At 36.2% G+C, this 15,334-nt stretch overlaps 1 protein-coding gene across 9 annotated transcripts in view; it reads right to left on the bottom strand.

The window, feature by feature from the left end:
• Kdm4c (lysine demethylase 4C) overlaps positions 1-15,334 on the bottom strand; it is a 281,505-nt gene that overhangs the window by 112,229 nt on the left and 153,942 nt on the right. For all 9 annotated transcript variants that reach the window (XR_009585134.1, XM_060365727.1, XM_060365725.1 and 6 more), the window contains one exon: positions 5,097-5,282. Coding sequence is in view for 8 of the 9 variants with exons in the window: in XM_060365727.1 (XP_060221710.1) it covers positions 5,097-5,282 (186 nt within the window). In the remaining variant the exon portion in view is untranslated. The remainder of the gene's footprint in view (positions 1-5,096; positions 5,283-15,334) is intronic.

Below are 15,334 nucleotides of genomic sequence, written 5' to 3'. Positions count from 1 at the left end.
ATGGCCAAATATAATATTTAAGCTATACGATAGTCTCCTTATCATACATATGACACATAAAGTGGATCTGTGGGACAAATAGTTTCCAAATTACCTCAGAAGTCGGATGTTTTCTTTTTCATCAGTTTTTGTAAAATGGTTAGCAACCTAAGCCTAACTAAGTCATATACCAGTCAGGAGGAGGCAGATTCTCTGGTGTGCTTTAAAAATACAACTTCAACAGAATCTCCTGTAGCCACATAGTACTGCAATATTAAAATGAAGTATATGTTCCCAAGTAAAACTTCAGATACATACTGTTAGTTTTATTTAAATTTGGAGTTAGAGATTCAACAAATAGAGTATAGAGGATGAAGAGTCACCTATCATTTATGACTACATCTGCTTGTGCTGAATTAAAATTCTATGAAATTAGGTTTATCATTCTTAAAACAAGAATAATAATATTCATATTATTTATAAAAAGTTGTAGCACTAGGGAAAGGAAAAAGAATTTTAGAATGCAACCTTCACTTTTTAATAATTAGTTTTTATTGTCAGATTCTAAGCATGAACACCAATCACTGTGGCTCTAGAGTTCAGAACCTTATTATGTCCAGAATCACTTAACGAAGTAACATTATTGATTTCTGAATGTAAATGGCAAAGTGCCACAGTAATGTAATATATTATTATTAATTTTTAGTTTGTTAATGTGTATTTGCCACTGAATACAATATTTTTGGCTAATGGACATCAACTAAAGACATTAAAGGCATAGATGTAGCCTATGGAACATATAACTTGAAATAATGGAAAATAACTATTTTTTAAAAATTCATGACCTCTTTATTATTGTTTTACAAACACAACATATATTTAATATAATCATATATATGTATATATATACACATATGTATAACCTTCTGAGTTGTTTTGGTTTTGCTTGCATGTACATAAATTCAGGGCTGACCACTTGATACTGTATAACAAACTAGAATCCTCCTCCCCAGGGATAGCTATTGCTCCCTCTCCTACCACCCTTTAGTTGTCTGTACACCCTTAGTAGTTCTTTACCTATGGGTGCATTCCTATGAGAGAGAGAAAGGGTGAAACATGAGGGAATTGGAGGAAGGAAAGGAAATTACATAATTATATTTTAATAAACTTTTAAAAACCTTTACGAACTTGAAAAGTAGATACTAGCATAGGGTTGAAAACTCCCTCCTCTGATTGCTACTTAGACTACCAAGCTAAATGAAAACTAATGCACTGTTTGTGTGTCAGGAACCTTCATGCTGGCTTTACAGGAAAGAGTGACTGGTGTTTTTAATTGACCAGTTCTTGAGGATCCTGGAACCACATCTAAGATTCACATATCTATTGTCTCTAGAACATGGTATGAATGTGGTCTATAAAAGACTACATATTTTATCAGTCCCTGCAAAATTTCAGCAATCCACCTTGTCCATGTTCACTACAGTGGTGACTGAAAGCATAAATAATCTAACTTGAATTGTTATTTTTCAACATTTTGGATAAGAAAATTGACTTAAAATAAAAAAGAATGATTAACTAACTCTTAATGATCTTGGTACAGCTATAGCCAAAAATCAATATATAAATATCAAACTCTGTCAATATGTTTATTCTCCCTATGAAAATTCCCCAGGAATTCTGTTGGGTTTTCCATTTTTGTTTTTTAAATTTTTTTATCACAATTTATTTAATTTTTATTGACTTTACATCATAGTTGTAGCTCCACCCTCCCAGTCCCATCCTCCCTCCTTCCCCCATCTCCTTTTCCTCCCTTTCTCATCCACCCAAGCTCATCAAGTTGCATCAGGACTGAGCATGTCCTCTTCCCCTGTGGCCTGGCAAGGCAATCCTGCCTGGAAGAAGTGATCAAAAGAGTTGTCAAGTAAGTCCCAATCCAATGCAATCCCCACTTCCCATACTAGAGGGCTTACATGAAGCCTAAGCTGCCCATAAACTACATCTTTGTATGGGGTCTAGGTTCAGCTGATGCTTCAGTCTCAGCAAGCCCCTCTGGGCCCTGGATAATTGCCTCTGTTAGTCTTCTTGTTAGAGCTCCTGTCACCTCCAGGTTCTTTTTTTTTTTTTCCTTCCACGTTTCCACAAGACAATCTAAACATTGCCCAATGTTTGGCTATAAGTCTCAGCATCTTTTTTGAGGTGCTGCTCTGTATAGCCACGACAACACTGTCAGGGTCCTGTCTTCAAGCTGAGCAGAGTATCAGTCATAATGTCAGGAGTTGGCATTCTCCAATAAGGTGGATCTTTGGTTAGGCCAGGCATTAGTTGGGCATTTCCTCAATCTTTGCTCTGTCTTTATGTCTGCACATCTTGTAGGCAGGGTCAATGTTGGGTCTAAGTTTTTGTGGGTGGGTTAGTGTTCCCCTCACTCTGGTAGGAGACTAGTCTAGTTAGAGGGTGTCCTCTTCAGTCTCTATGGTCCCTGCTACTAGGAGTCTCTACTTGAGTAGCCCTCAGATCCTCGTAGGAGCCTACCCTGACATAGGTCTCCAGCTTCTCACAGAGATGTTCCCATCAGATTCTCTCTTCTGCAAGACCTTCTGTCCTCTCACCCTTACTCTCCATCGGATCTCCATCCTCTTAACTCTCTGTGCCACTCCCTCTTAACTTGTTCCCTCTCTTCAGCCACTACCTCTGTCTATTCTATTTTCCCTTCAGAGTGAGATTTATGCATCCTCCCTTGGATTCTTTGTTTACTATCTTTTTAGAGTCTGACCTCGTAGTATGCTTATCCTGTACTATAAGATTAAAATCTACTTATAAGGTATACATACCATGTTTGTCTTTCTGGGTCTGGGTTACCTCACTCAGGATGATCTTTTCTAGTTCCATCCATTTGCCTGAAAATTTCATGATTTCTTTTTTTTTGATAGCTGAGTAGTATTCCATTGTGTAAATGTGTCAGTTTCTTTATCCATTTTTCAGTTGAGAGGAATCTAGGTTGTTTCCATTGGATGGGGCTGGGAGATGGATGGTGAGGATATTGAGCCAGTGTAGGTGAAATATCGGCCCAACCCAAGGTAAATAATGCAATTATAAAATCCAATAGGTATCTGTCTTATTATTTGTGATAGAGGGTTAAATAATAGAGGGTTAAATAATCTGTGATAGAGGGTTAAATAAATGCTGTGATAATCTTAGGGCTAATAATAAATTATATATAGCCAAACATTTATTTTTTAATTTATTAAAACAGGGCTTCTGTTTTTTTTTTAAATTAATCTTGTATCCACCCTCTACACTAATGCTGTTCATCGGCTACAGAAGTACTCTGGTGTAATTTTGGGAGTTGATTACATACGCTATGATATCATCTGTAAATAGCAACACTTTGACTTCTTCCTTCCCAATTTGTATCCCTTTAATCTCCTTTCATTGTCTTACTGCTCTAGCTAGAATTTCAAATACTATACTTAAGAGGTGTAAGAGAATGCACAGCCTTTTCTTGTCCTTGATTTTAGTGGAATTGCTTTGAGTTTCTCTCCATTTAATTTGATGTTGGCAATCAGCCTGCTGTATTATATTTATTAATTGCCTTTATTGTTGTTTAGACATGAGCCTTATATCCCTGATTTCTCTAAGACTTTCATCATGAAGGAGTATTGGATTTTGTCAAAGACATTTTCTACATCTAATGAGATAATCATGGCAGATTTTTTTTTTTTTTGGTTTTTTTTCTGAGTTTGTTATACGGTGGATTATGTTGATGGATTTTCATATGTTAAGCCATCCTGCATTCTTGGGATGAAGCCTACCTGATCATGGTGGATGATGTATTTTATGTGTTCTTGGATTTGGTTTGTGAATATTTTATTGAGTATTTTTGCATTGATGTTCATGAGTGAAATTAATCTGAAATTTTCTTTCTTTGTTGAGTATTTGTGTGGTTTAGGTATCAGGGTGACTGTGGCTTCACTGAATGAGTTTGCCAATGTCTCTAGAATAGTTTGAGGAGCATTGGTATTAGCTCTTCTTTGAATGCCTGGTAAAATTCCATGACAAAACCAGCTGGACCTGGGCTTTTTTTTTTTTTTTTTTTTTTTTTTTTTTTTTGAGGGGGGGGAGACTTTTTATGACTGCTCCTATTTCCTTAGAGGTTACAGAACTGTTCAATCTGTTTACATAATCTTGAGTTAGCTTTGGTATATGAAATCTATCAAGAAATCTGTCCATTTCCTGGAAAATAACTTTAAAATATATAGTTTGTAATATCAGTTTAGACATTTGTGTAACTTCACACACTCACACAGTCTCAAGTCAAAAATGTCAAATATCTCTCAAGACACTAGTGGAAACTGATGGAATCATTACAAAGGTTGCTGTGTGGGTAAGATAGTTCCACAAATATACATGGACAATTTAGCATCTGCTCATAGCAGGTCATTAGAGGATACATACAATAAAAATATATTGTATATGAGTATGAACTTGACAAATAATAGAAGACACTGTATTAAAAAAAAAAGAGTAGAGGAGAAAATGTTATTTATTAGAGACAGGAAAAGCATGTAAGGATGGAAATCTCTATACTGCCCTAATCTTTTTAAGCTTTTAAGTAAAGGGAATGATTTCATTAACCAAGGACAGGTTAACTAAATTACACTTCTTTTCCCACTCTCTTTACAACACTGTTGCTATTCATTTCTTCCAGAAGAGATTAAATAAATGCGTATAATTGCATAGAGAATGCATTGCACATTTTAAGTGGTACTTTTCACGTTGCTCTATTTCAAGTGATCTTCTGATACCCTGAATACATGAACTGCAATATGTATAAAAACCATTCGGGTATCCTGTACACAGAGACAAAACAGAATGGATATAAAGAACTTCACTTATTCATTTGTTCAGTCTCTCATCCAACTCACTGAATACTGTGTTTAGTGCATACCAGAAACTGAAAAGCTCTACACAACTATGTGTAATAAACAGTTTTTAATCCCTAGTCTCAATTATAGTACAGTCTGGACATGTCAACACCAACAAGGTATTATGGACCCGTGAAGGGTCCAGGAAGGAATTTTACATAAAGCGGCAGCAAATGGTAGAGCAGATCTTACCACATTTGAGTTGACTGTATGTCTGAAGCACGTGATGTTTACCACATAAGGCCAGTCATCGGGCTCCATGAGCACTCCAGCAGCATGGGCACATGTGACATGGAAAGAAGCTGGGCATCGGCCATATGAACACTGGATGCAGGCCCCAGAAACCTTCTTAACCCGGTGTCTACAGAAGATGCATTTCTGAAGGGTTAAAGCAGAGAATATTATTCATTAAAGAACAGTAGTTATTAGATGAACAACACAACAGGTATTACATCAAGTTCTGACTTTGGGGGCTTATCAGCAAGAACATTTGTGGTAATAAAATTTCCTCACTTTAAAAGTGATATACTTCCACAGTCATACTCCAAACATATTCTGAAGTACTTCTTGTGGTCAGCAAAGCCAAATTCTTTCTTACATGCACCTCCTCGCATAGACGTCAGAAGAAGTCCCTGGGTGATCTTGTAATAAACAGGGACTGCCAATTCTGTTTGGCCTGAACACGGCAGGCCTTTGTGTACACCTAAGTTTGAACCCATGTTCAGATACTCTTATATTAGATGGGAAGATTGAAAGTACCAAATATCATACATGAGATAATTTTTCTATTTATAAGGATATGAAAGGACTAAATGGTTCAATATGAAACTAAGAACTCAAGTATTTAATACTCCAAATATAAATGCTTACTGACAAAGACAAATTTCCTCTTAAAGCGGAAAAACTAAAAATCATCCCATAATAGCATGTTTGTATTGAACATTTATAGCTGAGAATTGCTAGGGAAGAATAAAAATGAACAATAGTAACTACTATAATCTAAAAACTAGATTTCACACAAAGGCCTTCACTTCCAGAACATTTATTATGAGAGATAGAATAAAATCAAATATCTTCATTAAATATAAGAAGTATGTATGATTACTTGAGGGTTAGGAAAAAAAACTGTGGATCAGTATAGGGTCAGATTTATAAACCAGATGAAAAAGGATCAAATGTTAGTACAATGTTTCCCTTTTTCAGGTACACTTTTCTTTGTGGGATAATGGCTCTTAAAGTCTTAAAGCCATGTGGGCACTTATTACAGTCATGCAAGAATTAATGTACACTAGGATTCTAAATCCTTTTTTGTCCTCACATCTGATTACTGACACAGTTCTAAAGACTGTTCCTTCATCTTGCTCAGTTTTCTTGCTACCTATCTACAGTAACTGACACTGCCTCTACTCATGCTGCCTTGCCAAGAACAGAAATGGTCTTCTAAGTGGTCTTTTATTTCATTCCATTTTAGTTCAGCTTCCCAGGACTGCCAGGGTTACCTTTATACAACATAAATACTATGTTCACCTCCTCAAAGGCATCTTGTAATCTTGGAGTTCTTTTAGGAAACGGAAGGGGGTGGCAACATAACATGGAAAAACAAAACTTACAAAAGCCCCTCCATTATCAATTAGAGTAGCATTATTTTTCACTAGTCTCCACAAGGGCAATACTAGACTCTAGAGACTTACCTAGTTTCCCGTTCACACTCAGGATCAATGTAAAATTCTATTATTTTCTATTTATTTATTTAATGTTTGTTTGTTTACTTTTGTTTTTTCAAGACAGGGTTTCTCTGAGTAGCTTTGGCTGCCCTGGACTCATTTTGTAAGAGCATGCTAGTCTCCAACACACAGAGATCTGCCTGTCTCTGCTTCCCAGCATGCTGGGATTACAGGCATGCGCCACTACAGCCAGTTTTGTAAAAAAATATGTTTGCTTATATATTATTTATGCAGTGTTCTGCCTGTATGTGTGCCTGCATATCAGAAGAACACACCAGATCTCACTACATATGTTTATGAGCCACCATGTGGTCGCTGGGAATTGAAGTCAAGACCTTTGGGAACAGCCAGTGCTCTTGACCTCTGAGCCATCTTTCCAGCCCAAAAATCACATATTTTAAATTAGGGGCTGAAGATGTGACATTCAAAAACATACACATGTATACAAACAGAGAGAAAGGGAGAGAGATGCAGAAAGAAGAAAGAGTGACAGAGAGAAGGAAGGGGATAGAACCAAACAAGGTCCACACAATTTCAAAGCATTACTTTATAATTCATTTTGATATTTTTATAAACCATTGGTCTCTGATTTGAAACAGCATGAAATGGAAACTAGTAGAAGTCAATACAAATTCTGATCAGGACATAAGCTTCAGGTAACTGACATTAGGAAGAGGCCACAGTTTGAGCGTCTTTTCATTACTCACTGCTCTTGGTTGACAGAAATCTACAGAGAATTTATCCCGTCCTTTAAACAGTGCTATCAGGTCAAGGGTGGGCACTGAACCAATGTCTTCAAGAAAGCAAACAGACATGTTTGTTTGTTTGATAGAGCATAATACTAAGCTGCCTAGGCTCACTCTGAACTTATTCTCTAGCCCAGGGAGGCCTTGAAATTGTGACTGTCCTGTCTTAACCTCCATCTCAGGAGTTTAGATTAAAGCCACCAGGCTTGGCTTTAATGTCTTAAATGGTAATTCCATGTTCCACAGGTGCAAAGGGAACTTAAGGATATTAAAAGCACAGGCATTTAAGAGCAGGAAAACACAAGGCAGAAATACAAGGAAATTATTTTTATAGATCATGCTTAAGCTATCAGTTATGCCTTGAGAAAGCATGAGAAGGCAAAGCCTGAGCAACAACTAATAAAAGAGATTCAAGAAGTCAAATGAGGTAGCTAAAAGAAGCACCACTGTGGATGCTGTAGAATAAGGTCACCAAAGTGCTGACTTCCAGAAACAAACAAAACTGACACTAATAACATCGCATTTGTCACCCTAAGTAATTCCTTACATTTCTCTAGAGAAGGAACCTGCGACTGCTATTTTTTTGTTGAGTCCAACAGAATTTTTCAAATAGATTTTAGTCAAGTTATATGACCTCCTTCTTCTAAATCTCAACATATACATTATAACCCTCATCAAAAAGACAATGGTGTGTGAACCAGAGCCACCTGGAGGTCTTCTATAAATGGACTACTGACTCCTCAAAATCCTGTACATCTGGGATAGGACCATTGAATTTATATGTTATGATACATTCCCAATGATACTGATGTTGATGCTCAACATAGCAAGCTTCAAGCACCCTTTGGTTAGAAGGCTAGAAAATACAAAGCAGCAGCTATTCTGAGGCACTTTTAATAAAAAGAAATCCAGGAAGTATATGATTTTTCATCTGTTGTACAGTATCAAGGGACAAGGATACTCAGAAGAATGATTTCGAGAGCACTTTACTTTCTTGGGGAACTGGATGTCCAAACTTATTCCTGTATCTCAGGCCACTGTGGGCACTAGCAGATTGAAGAGGTAAAGAGGCTTTGCAGATCATAAGATTTCCTTGAGCATATATATAGCTCGGAAAAGAATATCAAGAAATGATGGGCTATAAAGTAGTTGGAGATTCAAAACACATAACCTTTCCTTTTTCTATTTATACAATTTATAATATGATTGTCACTTTACCAATTTTTATCATTTTTATTCCTTCTGTAAATACCACAGTAATTCTAAAAGAGGCAGGCATAAATGTCTTTTAAATAAAATTACTATTTACCCTCTCAGATCAGACAGCATTGCATATGCTGCTTCAGGGCACAGCCTGGTAATTCCCTCTTGAATTCCATCCAACCTTTCAGCTAAGCCAGGTCTTGCACATCTTGAAACAGGGCCACCCTGATAAGTCTGCTGGAAACCCCCAATCACAATCACTAGATATAATCCAGTTTTCTAATTTTTCAGCCATGCCTGTGCTCCAATAACCCAAAACCTATAGGCTTTGGACAGGAGGCACATCCTGTCTTCCAGCAGAGAGTCCCTCTCATCTCATATCCAAATTTTAGGTTCAAGCTTCTCATTTAACCTGTGTTCTATCCCAGCACACTGTGTCTACCTCAGACTGAAAACTAACAAAATAAATGCATGTCCTCAAGTTAAGCCATAAAAATATAAATAAAATGTTCTCTAAGTACGTCTATAGCCTGAAAATGCCTACAGCATTTTGTCATGTGAGGTTCCCTCAAGCTTGTGCCATACGACATTAAACTAGCCAGCACAATTAGTATAATATCCAACCAGGTAAAAACACAACAACAACAACAACAACAACAAAGAAAGCTAAAGGCCAATATACCCTCAGAGTTTTCAACAAAACACTAATAAACTGAATGTTAGCACATGATCAAGAAGATCATATATCAAGTTCAAGTTAGCTTTATCCTGAAAATGCAAAGATGGCTGAACATATACGTCAATACATGTAATAATCTACATAAATGGGATGAAAACAAAAACCCACATGATCACCTCAATAGATTCAGGAAAAAAAAAAAACAACACTTAAGAAAAGTAACAAACGTTTGACAAAATGCAACATGCTTTCATTAAAATTTCTAGAGAGTAGAACAGGAGGAAATAAACCTCACCATAATACATACTATGTATGAGAAATCCAAAGTTAGTATCTTCTTAAAAAGAAAAACTTGAATCAATCCCACTTTAAAAAAAAAAAAAAAGACGGAGATATTCACCATCTCCATTCCTTTTCAATATGTACCCAAACATTAGTTGGAGCAATAAGGCAAAGAAAAGAAATTAAAAGGGCACAATTTAAAAAGACAGAATCAAACTATCCCTATTTGCTGATAACATACATAAGAGATCCCACAAACTCCATCAGAAAACCTCAATAATTAAAAAACGACTTCAAGAGAATGCCAGGACACTGAAGAAATGTACAAAAACCAACAGCTTTTTATACACCACAACAAACAAACAAAGAGATCATAGACACTCATTAACAACAGCCTCAAAGGAAATAACATATCTAGAAGTAAACCTAACCAAGGAGGTGAAAGACCTGCACAACAAAAATTTTAAGAGGAAGATAGTAGAGAAGACATGCCATGATCGTGGATTAGTAGAATTAATATTATGAATATGACTATTGTACCAAAAACTATGTAATAGCTTCAACACAATGCCAATGAAATCCCCATTTCATTTTTTTTTTTTACAGAAATTGTGAGGATAAAAAGGGGAATCTTATAATATATTTTGAACTCCAAGACCAAAGATGGTCAACGCAATCCTGACAAAAGTATCAATATTGGAATGATTTACCACTCCAGCTTCAAGATATAGTTCAGAGAAATATTTAAGAAAAAATAGTAAGGGTACTGGCACAAAAAACAGAGATGATAGACAGATGGAAAAAAAATAGAAGACACAAATATGATTGCATACAACTATAGCCATCTAATATTTGACAAAGATGCTCAAAAAATATCCTGGATAAAATACAGCATTTTTAATAAATGGTGTTGGAAAGACTGCATGCTCACAAACTGGAATGAACTTACACCCATATCTATCAACTTGCACAAAAACAAGCTCCAAGTGGGTCAAGACCTAAACATGAATCCTGAAATACTGCAACTGCTAGAAGAAAATATGGGCAATACCCTACATAATACAGGTGTAGGGTATTTCTAAGATGATTCGATTTGGCCAGGTATTAAGGCGAACAAATAGTACCCCATAAAACTGAAAGTGTTCTGCATAGAAAAAGAAAGCAATCAATTTAGTGAAGAGGAAGCCCCCAGAATGGTAGATATAATTTTTGCCGACATCTGAAAGATAAACATCCAGAATATATATGCAAGTCAAAACAAACAAACAAACAAACAAAAAAACCAAAGAATCAAAAAACACCAAATGATTCCCAGGAGGTGGTAGTGCATGACATTAATCCAAGCACTTGGGAGGCAAGGCAGGCAGTTCTCTTTTGAGGCCAGCCTGTTCTATAGTGTGAATAGCCAGGGCTACAGAGAGAAACCCAGTGTGGGGAGGAAGAGTAACAAAATAATAATAACAACAGTAACACAACAAGTAGGCTAGGGACCTAAACAGATTTTACAATATAAGAAAAATGTTGCTAAGAAATATCTCAGAAAATGTTCATCATCCTTAGCAACTAAAAAATACAAATTAAAACAACTTTGAAATTTCATGACAGTAGTCAAAATGGCAAAGATTAACAACAAAACAAAACAAATAAACAATCCTGACAATAAATGCTGGAGAGGATGTGGGGGAAAAGGAACCCTTGTTCACTCTTGGAATTGGGAACTAGTCCAGCCATCTGGACATCAGTGAGGAAAATCCTCAAGAAGCTAAAAACAAACAAACAAACAAACAAACAAATAAAAATAATTAAATGAAATAAAAAAATCATCTACTATATGACCCAGCTATATCTAACGATACTTGTCAGCCATTTTCATTGCTGCTCTGCTCATAATAGCTAGGAAATGGAAACAACTTATATGTCCTTCAAATAATGAATGGATAATGAAAACGTGGTTCATATATATTAAGGAATAGTATTCAATTGTAAAGAAAAATGAAACTGCGAACTTTGCAGGTAAAGAATGGAATTAGAAAGTATTATGGTGATATAAGCCAGACCCAGAAAGAAAATTGCTGCATGTTCTCTCTCACCTGTGGTTTCTACCTTCAAAATCTTCAGATGTAAAAATATAACCTGGAATAATCAGAAAAGCAAAAAGGGAGCCAGGATGTATACAATTGGGGGCACCAAAGCAGGGAATAGCAGGATAAACATGACTGGAACGGGGAAGATGGTACGGTAAAATGGAGGGGATATTAGCCATAAAAGATGAGTGAAATCAAGATAAAAGACAGATTTACCTAACATTATACATAATAAATATTTACATTTAATATACATAATACATATTAAAACTATGTATATATATATACTCACACATCTATTATCTAACTAACTAAAAACTATTTATGAAAAACTCCAATACTAGAGATGAGAAAATCCATTTCAAGTTGTTGTCAGGATAGTCCAAGTGATTCACTAAACAATACAGGTTGTTATTCTTGGTTGCTTTTCAGACATTAAAGGTAAGTTTCCACTGCTAAAGAAGATACTGTGCTTTGGACACAGGGTCTGGAAGACAAAAACTAGATCTTACTTGAAAACTTCCTGCTTCAGAACTAGTTTTATAGTACCAGAAGAAACTATGTAAGCTGCCAAGGGAGGAAAGTAGATTCAGGAAAAAAAGACCTACCAAGGGGACTTTAACTGGGAAGGAGAAAGGACAAATAAGACATGAAGAGGTACAACACGAACATGTTAATTTGGAAGAGGAAAATCTCACAGGTTCCCACTCACAGGCAAAGCAGTATAGGCAACCAATGACTGCTGACAGAGAGACAATCAGCCTTTCCCAGAGATGCGACCCCTACTTGATTATCCCATACCGGAAGTGATCATCCTTGAAATCATATACACATAAGTAACACATAAAGACTGTTCAGGTTGCATTTATCCATTTATGCATGTATATATAATTGTAACAGTTACAAATAACAAGAGCATAATTTGAGAGGGAGTGGCGGGCAGTAGATGTAATTATATTTAATTTAAAAATTATTGTTTTCAGAACTTGGGAGTAAGAGGCAGGTGGATCTCTGTGAGTTTGAGGCCAGCCTGGTCTACAAAGTGAGTTCTAGGATAGCCAGAGCTGTTAAAGCTGAGAAACCATGCTTTGAAAAAAAATAACAATAAAAAAAAAATAGGTAGGTAGGTAGGTGGGCAGATAGGTAGGTAGATAGATAGATAGATGACTGACAGATAGACAAATAAATAAAAATTGCTGTTTTTCTATCAAATACAAAAAGCTAGTAAGAAGCTAATAATAATGGAACATTAATTCATTTACTCCTTTCTGGCTTGTGCTCTACAAAGATACTTCCAGGAATTAATCGACAAGCTAAGATTCCCAACTCAAACACTGAATTATGTTATATTAGCAAATGTCATTGTTATCACAGGTAAGTCAGAGGACTGGATATGAAATTTTCATTTTACTCTAAGTCCTTAACTGTAAGTTTTATAGAATATTTTTTTTTCTAAGCTAAGGTTTATGTTCTGCTAATTAGCATATATTAAGTTAAATATTCATAGATACTGTGATGCTGGCTGATATTAGGAACATGATCAAATTCAAGATATTGGCAAGAGTTTATAGTTGTAGGGCAGGAAAATATGAGGTCCCAATGATGAGAGGGAAAGTGCCATAAGCCCCAATCCCTATACCAGAAGTTATCTTTAATTGATAACTGCTAGCAAATAAAAATTTTGTCTTTCCAATGGAGTCTCACTATATTTACAAACTATTCTTAAGGACAGACTGTATGGCCAGCAGAACATGGCAAACACAGAACAAACTCAATGACATTTTTGGAGATTCTTTGTGTCATAATGCTTTGTCAGGGCTGCCCTGCTTTCTTCCCTTCCCCCTCCCATCCCTACTTTATTTCCTTTTTTCCTTGCTTTTCTCTCTTTCTCCCTACCTTCCTTCCTTTCCTCCCTCCTTCCTTCCTGTAACCTCAATGATACAGACATCATAGGTTTATCGTTTAATGAAAAAATGCTCTTAAAAAGGCAAATCAGTAAGGAGATATTTATGAACATTTTTTAATAGGTTACAAGGTAACCACTTATGAGTGTCTACTTATGAGTAAAAACAAAAACTGTAATTAAAAAAATAGCCTCTGATGTCATGGTCATTGTGGAAACAATGCAAGACATGGGGGTCTAGGTTGATATTTAATAAAAAATTACAAAATGAGTGAATGAAAGAAGTAAGATATACCCATGTTTGGCTGGGCACATAATTTATCAGGAGTTATAAGAAACTGATATTTCTCTACAAAGCCCTTCAATTTTTTTTTTGAGGGAGGAAGAGGAACATTTTCATTTTGAGAGAGGTACTATATAAATTTGCAAAGAGAGATTTATTGGCTTCTATAAATAGGAAATGCAGAGACTGACCTGCATTCTAAGAGGTGACTGGGGAAGCAGGTGAAGTCAGCCCAACCCAACTCCCCTGCTATTGTCTAACATTTCTCCAATGCAATCTTCCAAGGCAAAGGGGAAGACAGTGCCAGCTTCCTGATGAAGGTCCCAAAGATAACAGCTAACACTGACAGGGAGAATTACACTGGACTTTGGAACAAAGCCCTGCCGATTCCATCTTAAAAGAATGCTAGAGTTATTTGTGGAAAACTTTAAGTACCTCTGAGTGTTCTGTAGTGGCAGAGACTGCTGTCCTCTCATTCTAGCCCTGCAGCCCCAGAGGACTCTAGTGGCTAATTCCTATTACGTACTTAGCAATATTTGTCAAAGATCAGGTGACCATAAGTGTGTGGGTTTATTTCTGGGTATTCTGTTCGGTTCCATTGATCCACTATTCTGTTTCTATGCCAGTACCATGCAGTTTTTATTACTGTTGCTCAATAGTACAGCTTAAGATCAGGGATGGAGACACCTCTAGAAGATCTTTTATTGTAGAGGATTGTTTTAGCAATTCTGCATTTCTTGTTATTCCATATGAAATTGAGAATTTTTCTTTCCAGGTCTGTAAAGAATTGTGTTTGTAATTTGATGGGAACTGCATTGAATCTGTAGATTTTTTTTGGTAACATGGCCATTTTTACTTTGTTAATCCTACACCAAGAGATCTTTCCATCTTCTGATATCTTCTTCTAATCTTTGACAAAGATGCCAAAACCATACAAGAGAAAAAAGATAGCATCTTCAACAAATGGTGGTGATCTAACTGGATGCCTACATGTAGAAAAATGCAAATAGATCCATACTTATCACCCTGCACAAAACTAAATTCGAAGTGGATCAAAGACCTCAACATAAAACCAGACACATTAAGTCGGTTAGAAGAAAAAGTGGAGAAGACCCTAGAACTCATTGGTACAGGAGACAACTTCCTGAACAGAACACCAACAGCACAGGCTCTAAGAGCAACAATCAATAAATGGGACCTCATGAAACTGAAAAGCTTCTGTAAAGCAAAGGACACCATCAGCAAAACAAAACGACTGCCTACAGATTGGGAAAGAATCTTCACCAACCCTTTTTCTGATAGAGGGCTAATATCCAGTATATATAAAGAACTAAAGAAGCTGAAAAGCAGCAAACCAAATAATCCAATTAAAAAATGGGGAAGAGAGCTAAACAGAGAATTCTTTGTAGAGGAATATAGAATGGCAGAGAAACACTTAAAGAAATGCTCAATCTCATTAGCCATCAGGGAAATGCAAATCAAAATGACCCTGAGATTTCACCTTACACCCATCAGAATGGCCAAGA

The sequence above is a fragment of the Meriones unguiculatus genome, chromosome 12 (genome assembly GCF_030254825.1).
Source record: "Meriones unguiculatus strain TT.TT164.6M chromosome 12, Bangor_MerUng_6.1, whole genome shotgun sequence".
NCBI classification, from domain to species: domain Eukaryota; kingdom Metazoa; phylum Chordata; class Mammalia; order Rodentia; family Muridae; genus Meriones; species Meriones unguiculatus.
The sequence above is the reverse complement of the archived record's forward strand: the minus strand, read 5'-3'. Positions and strand labels throughout refer to the sequence as shown.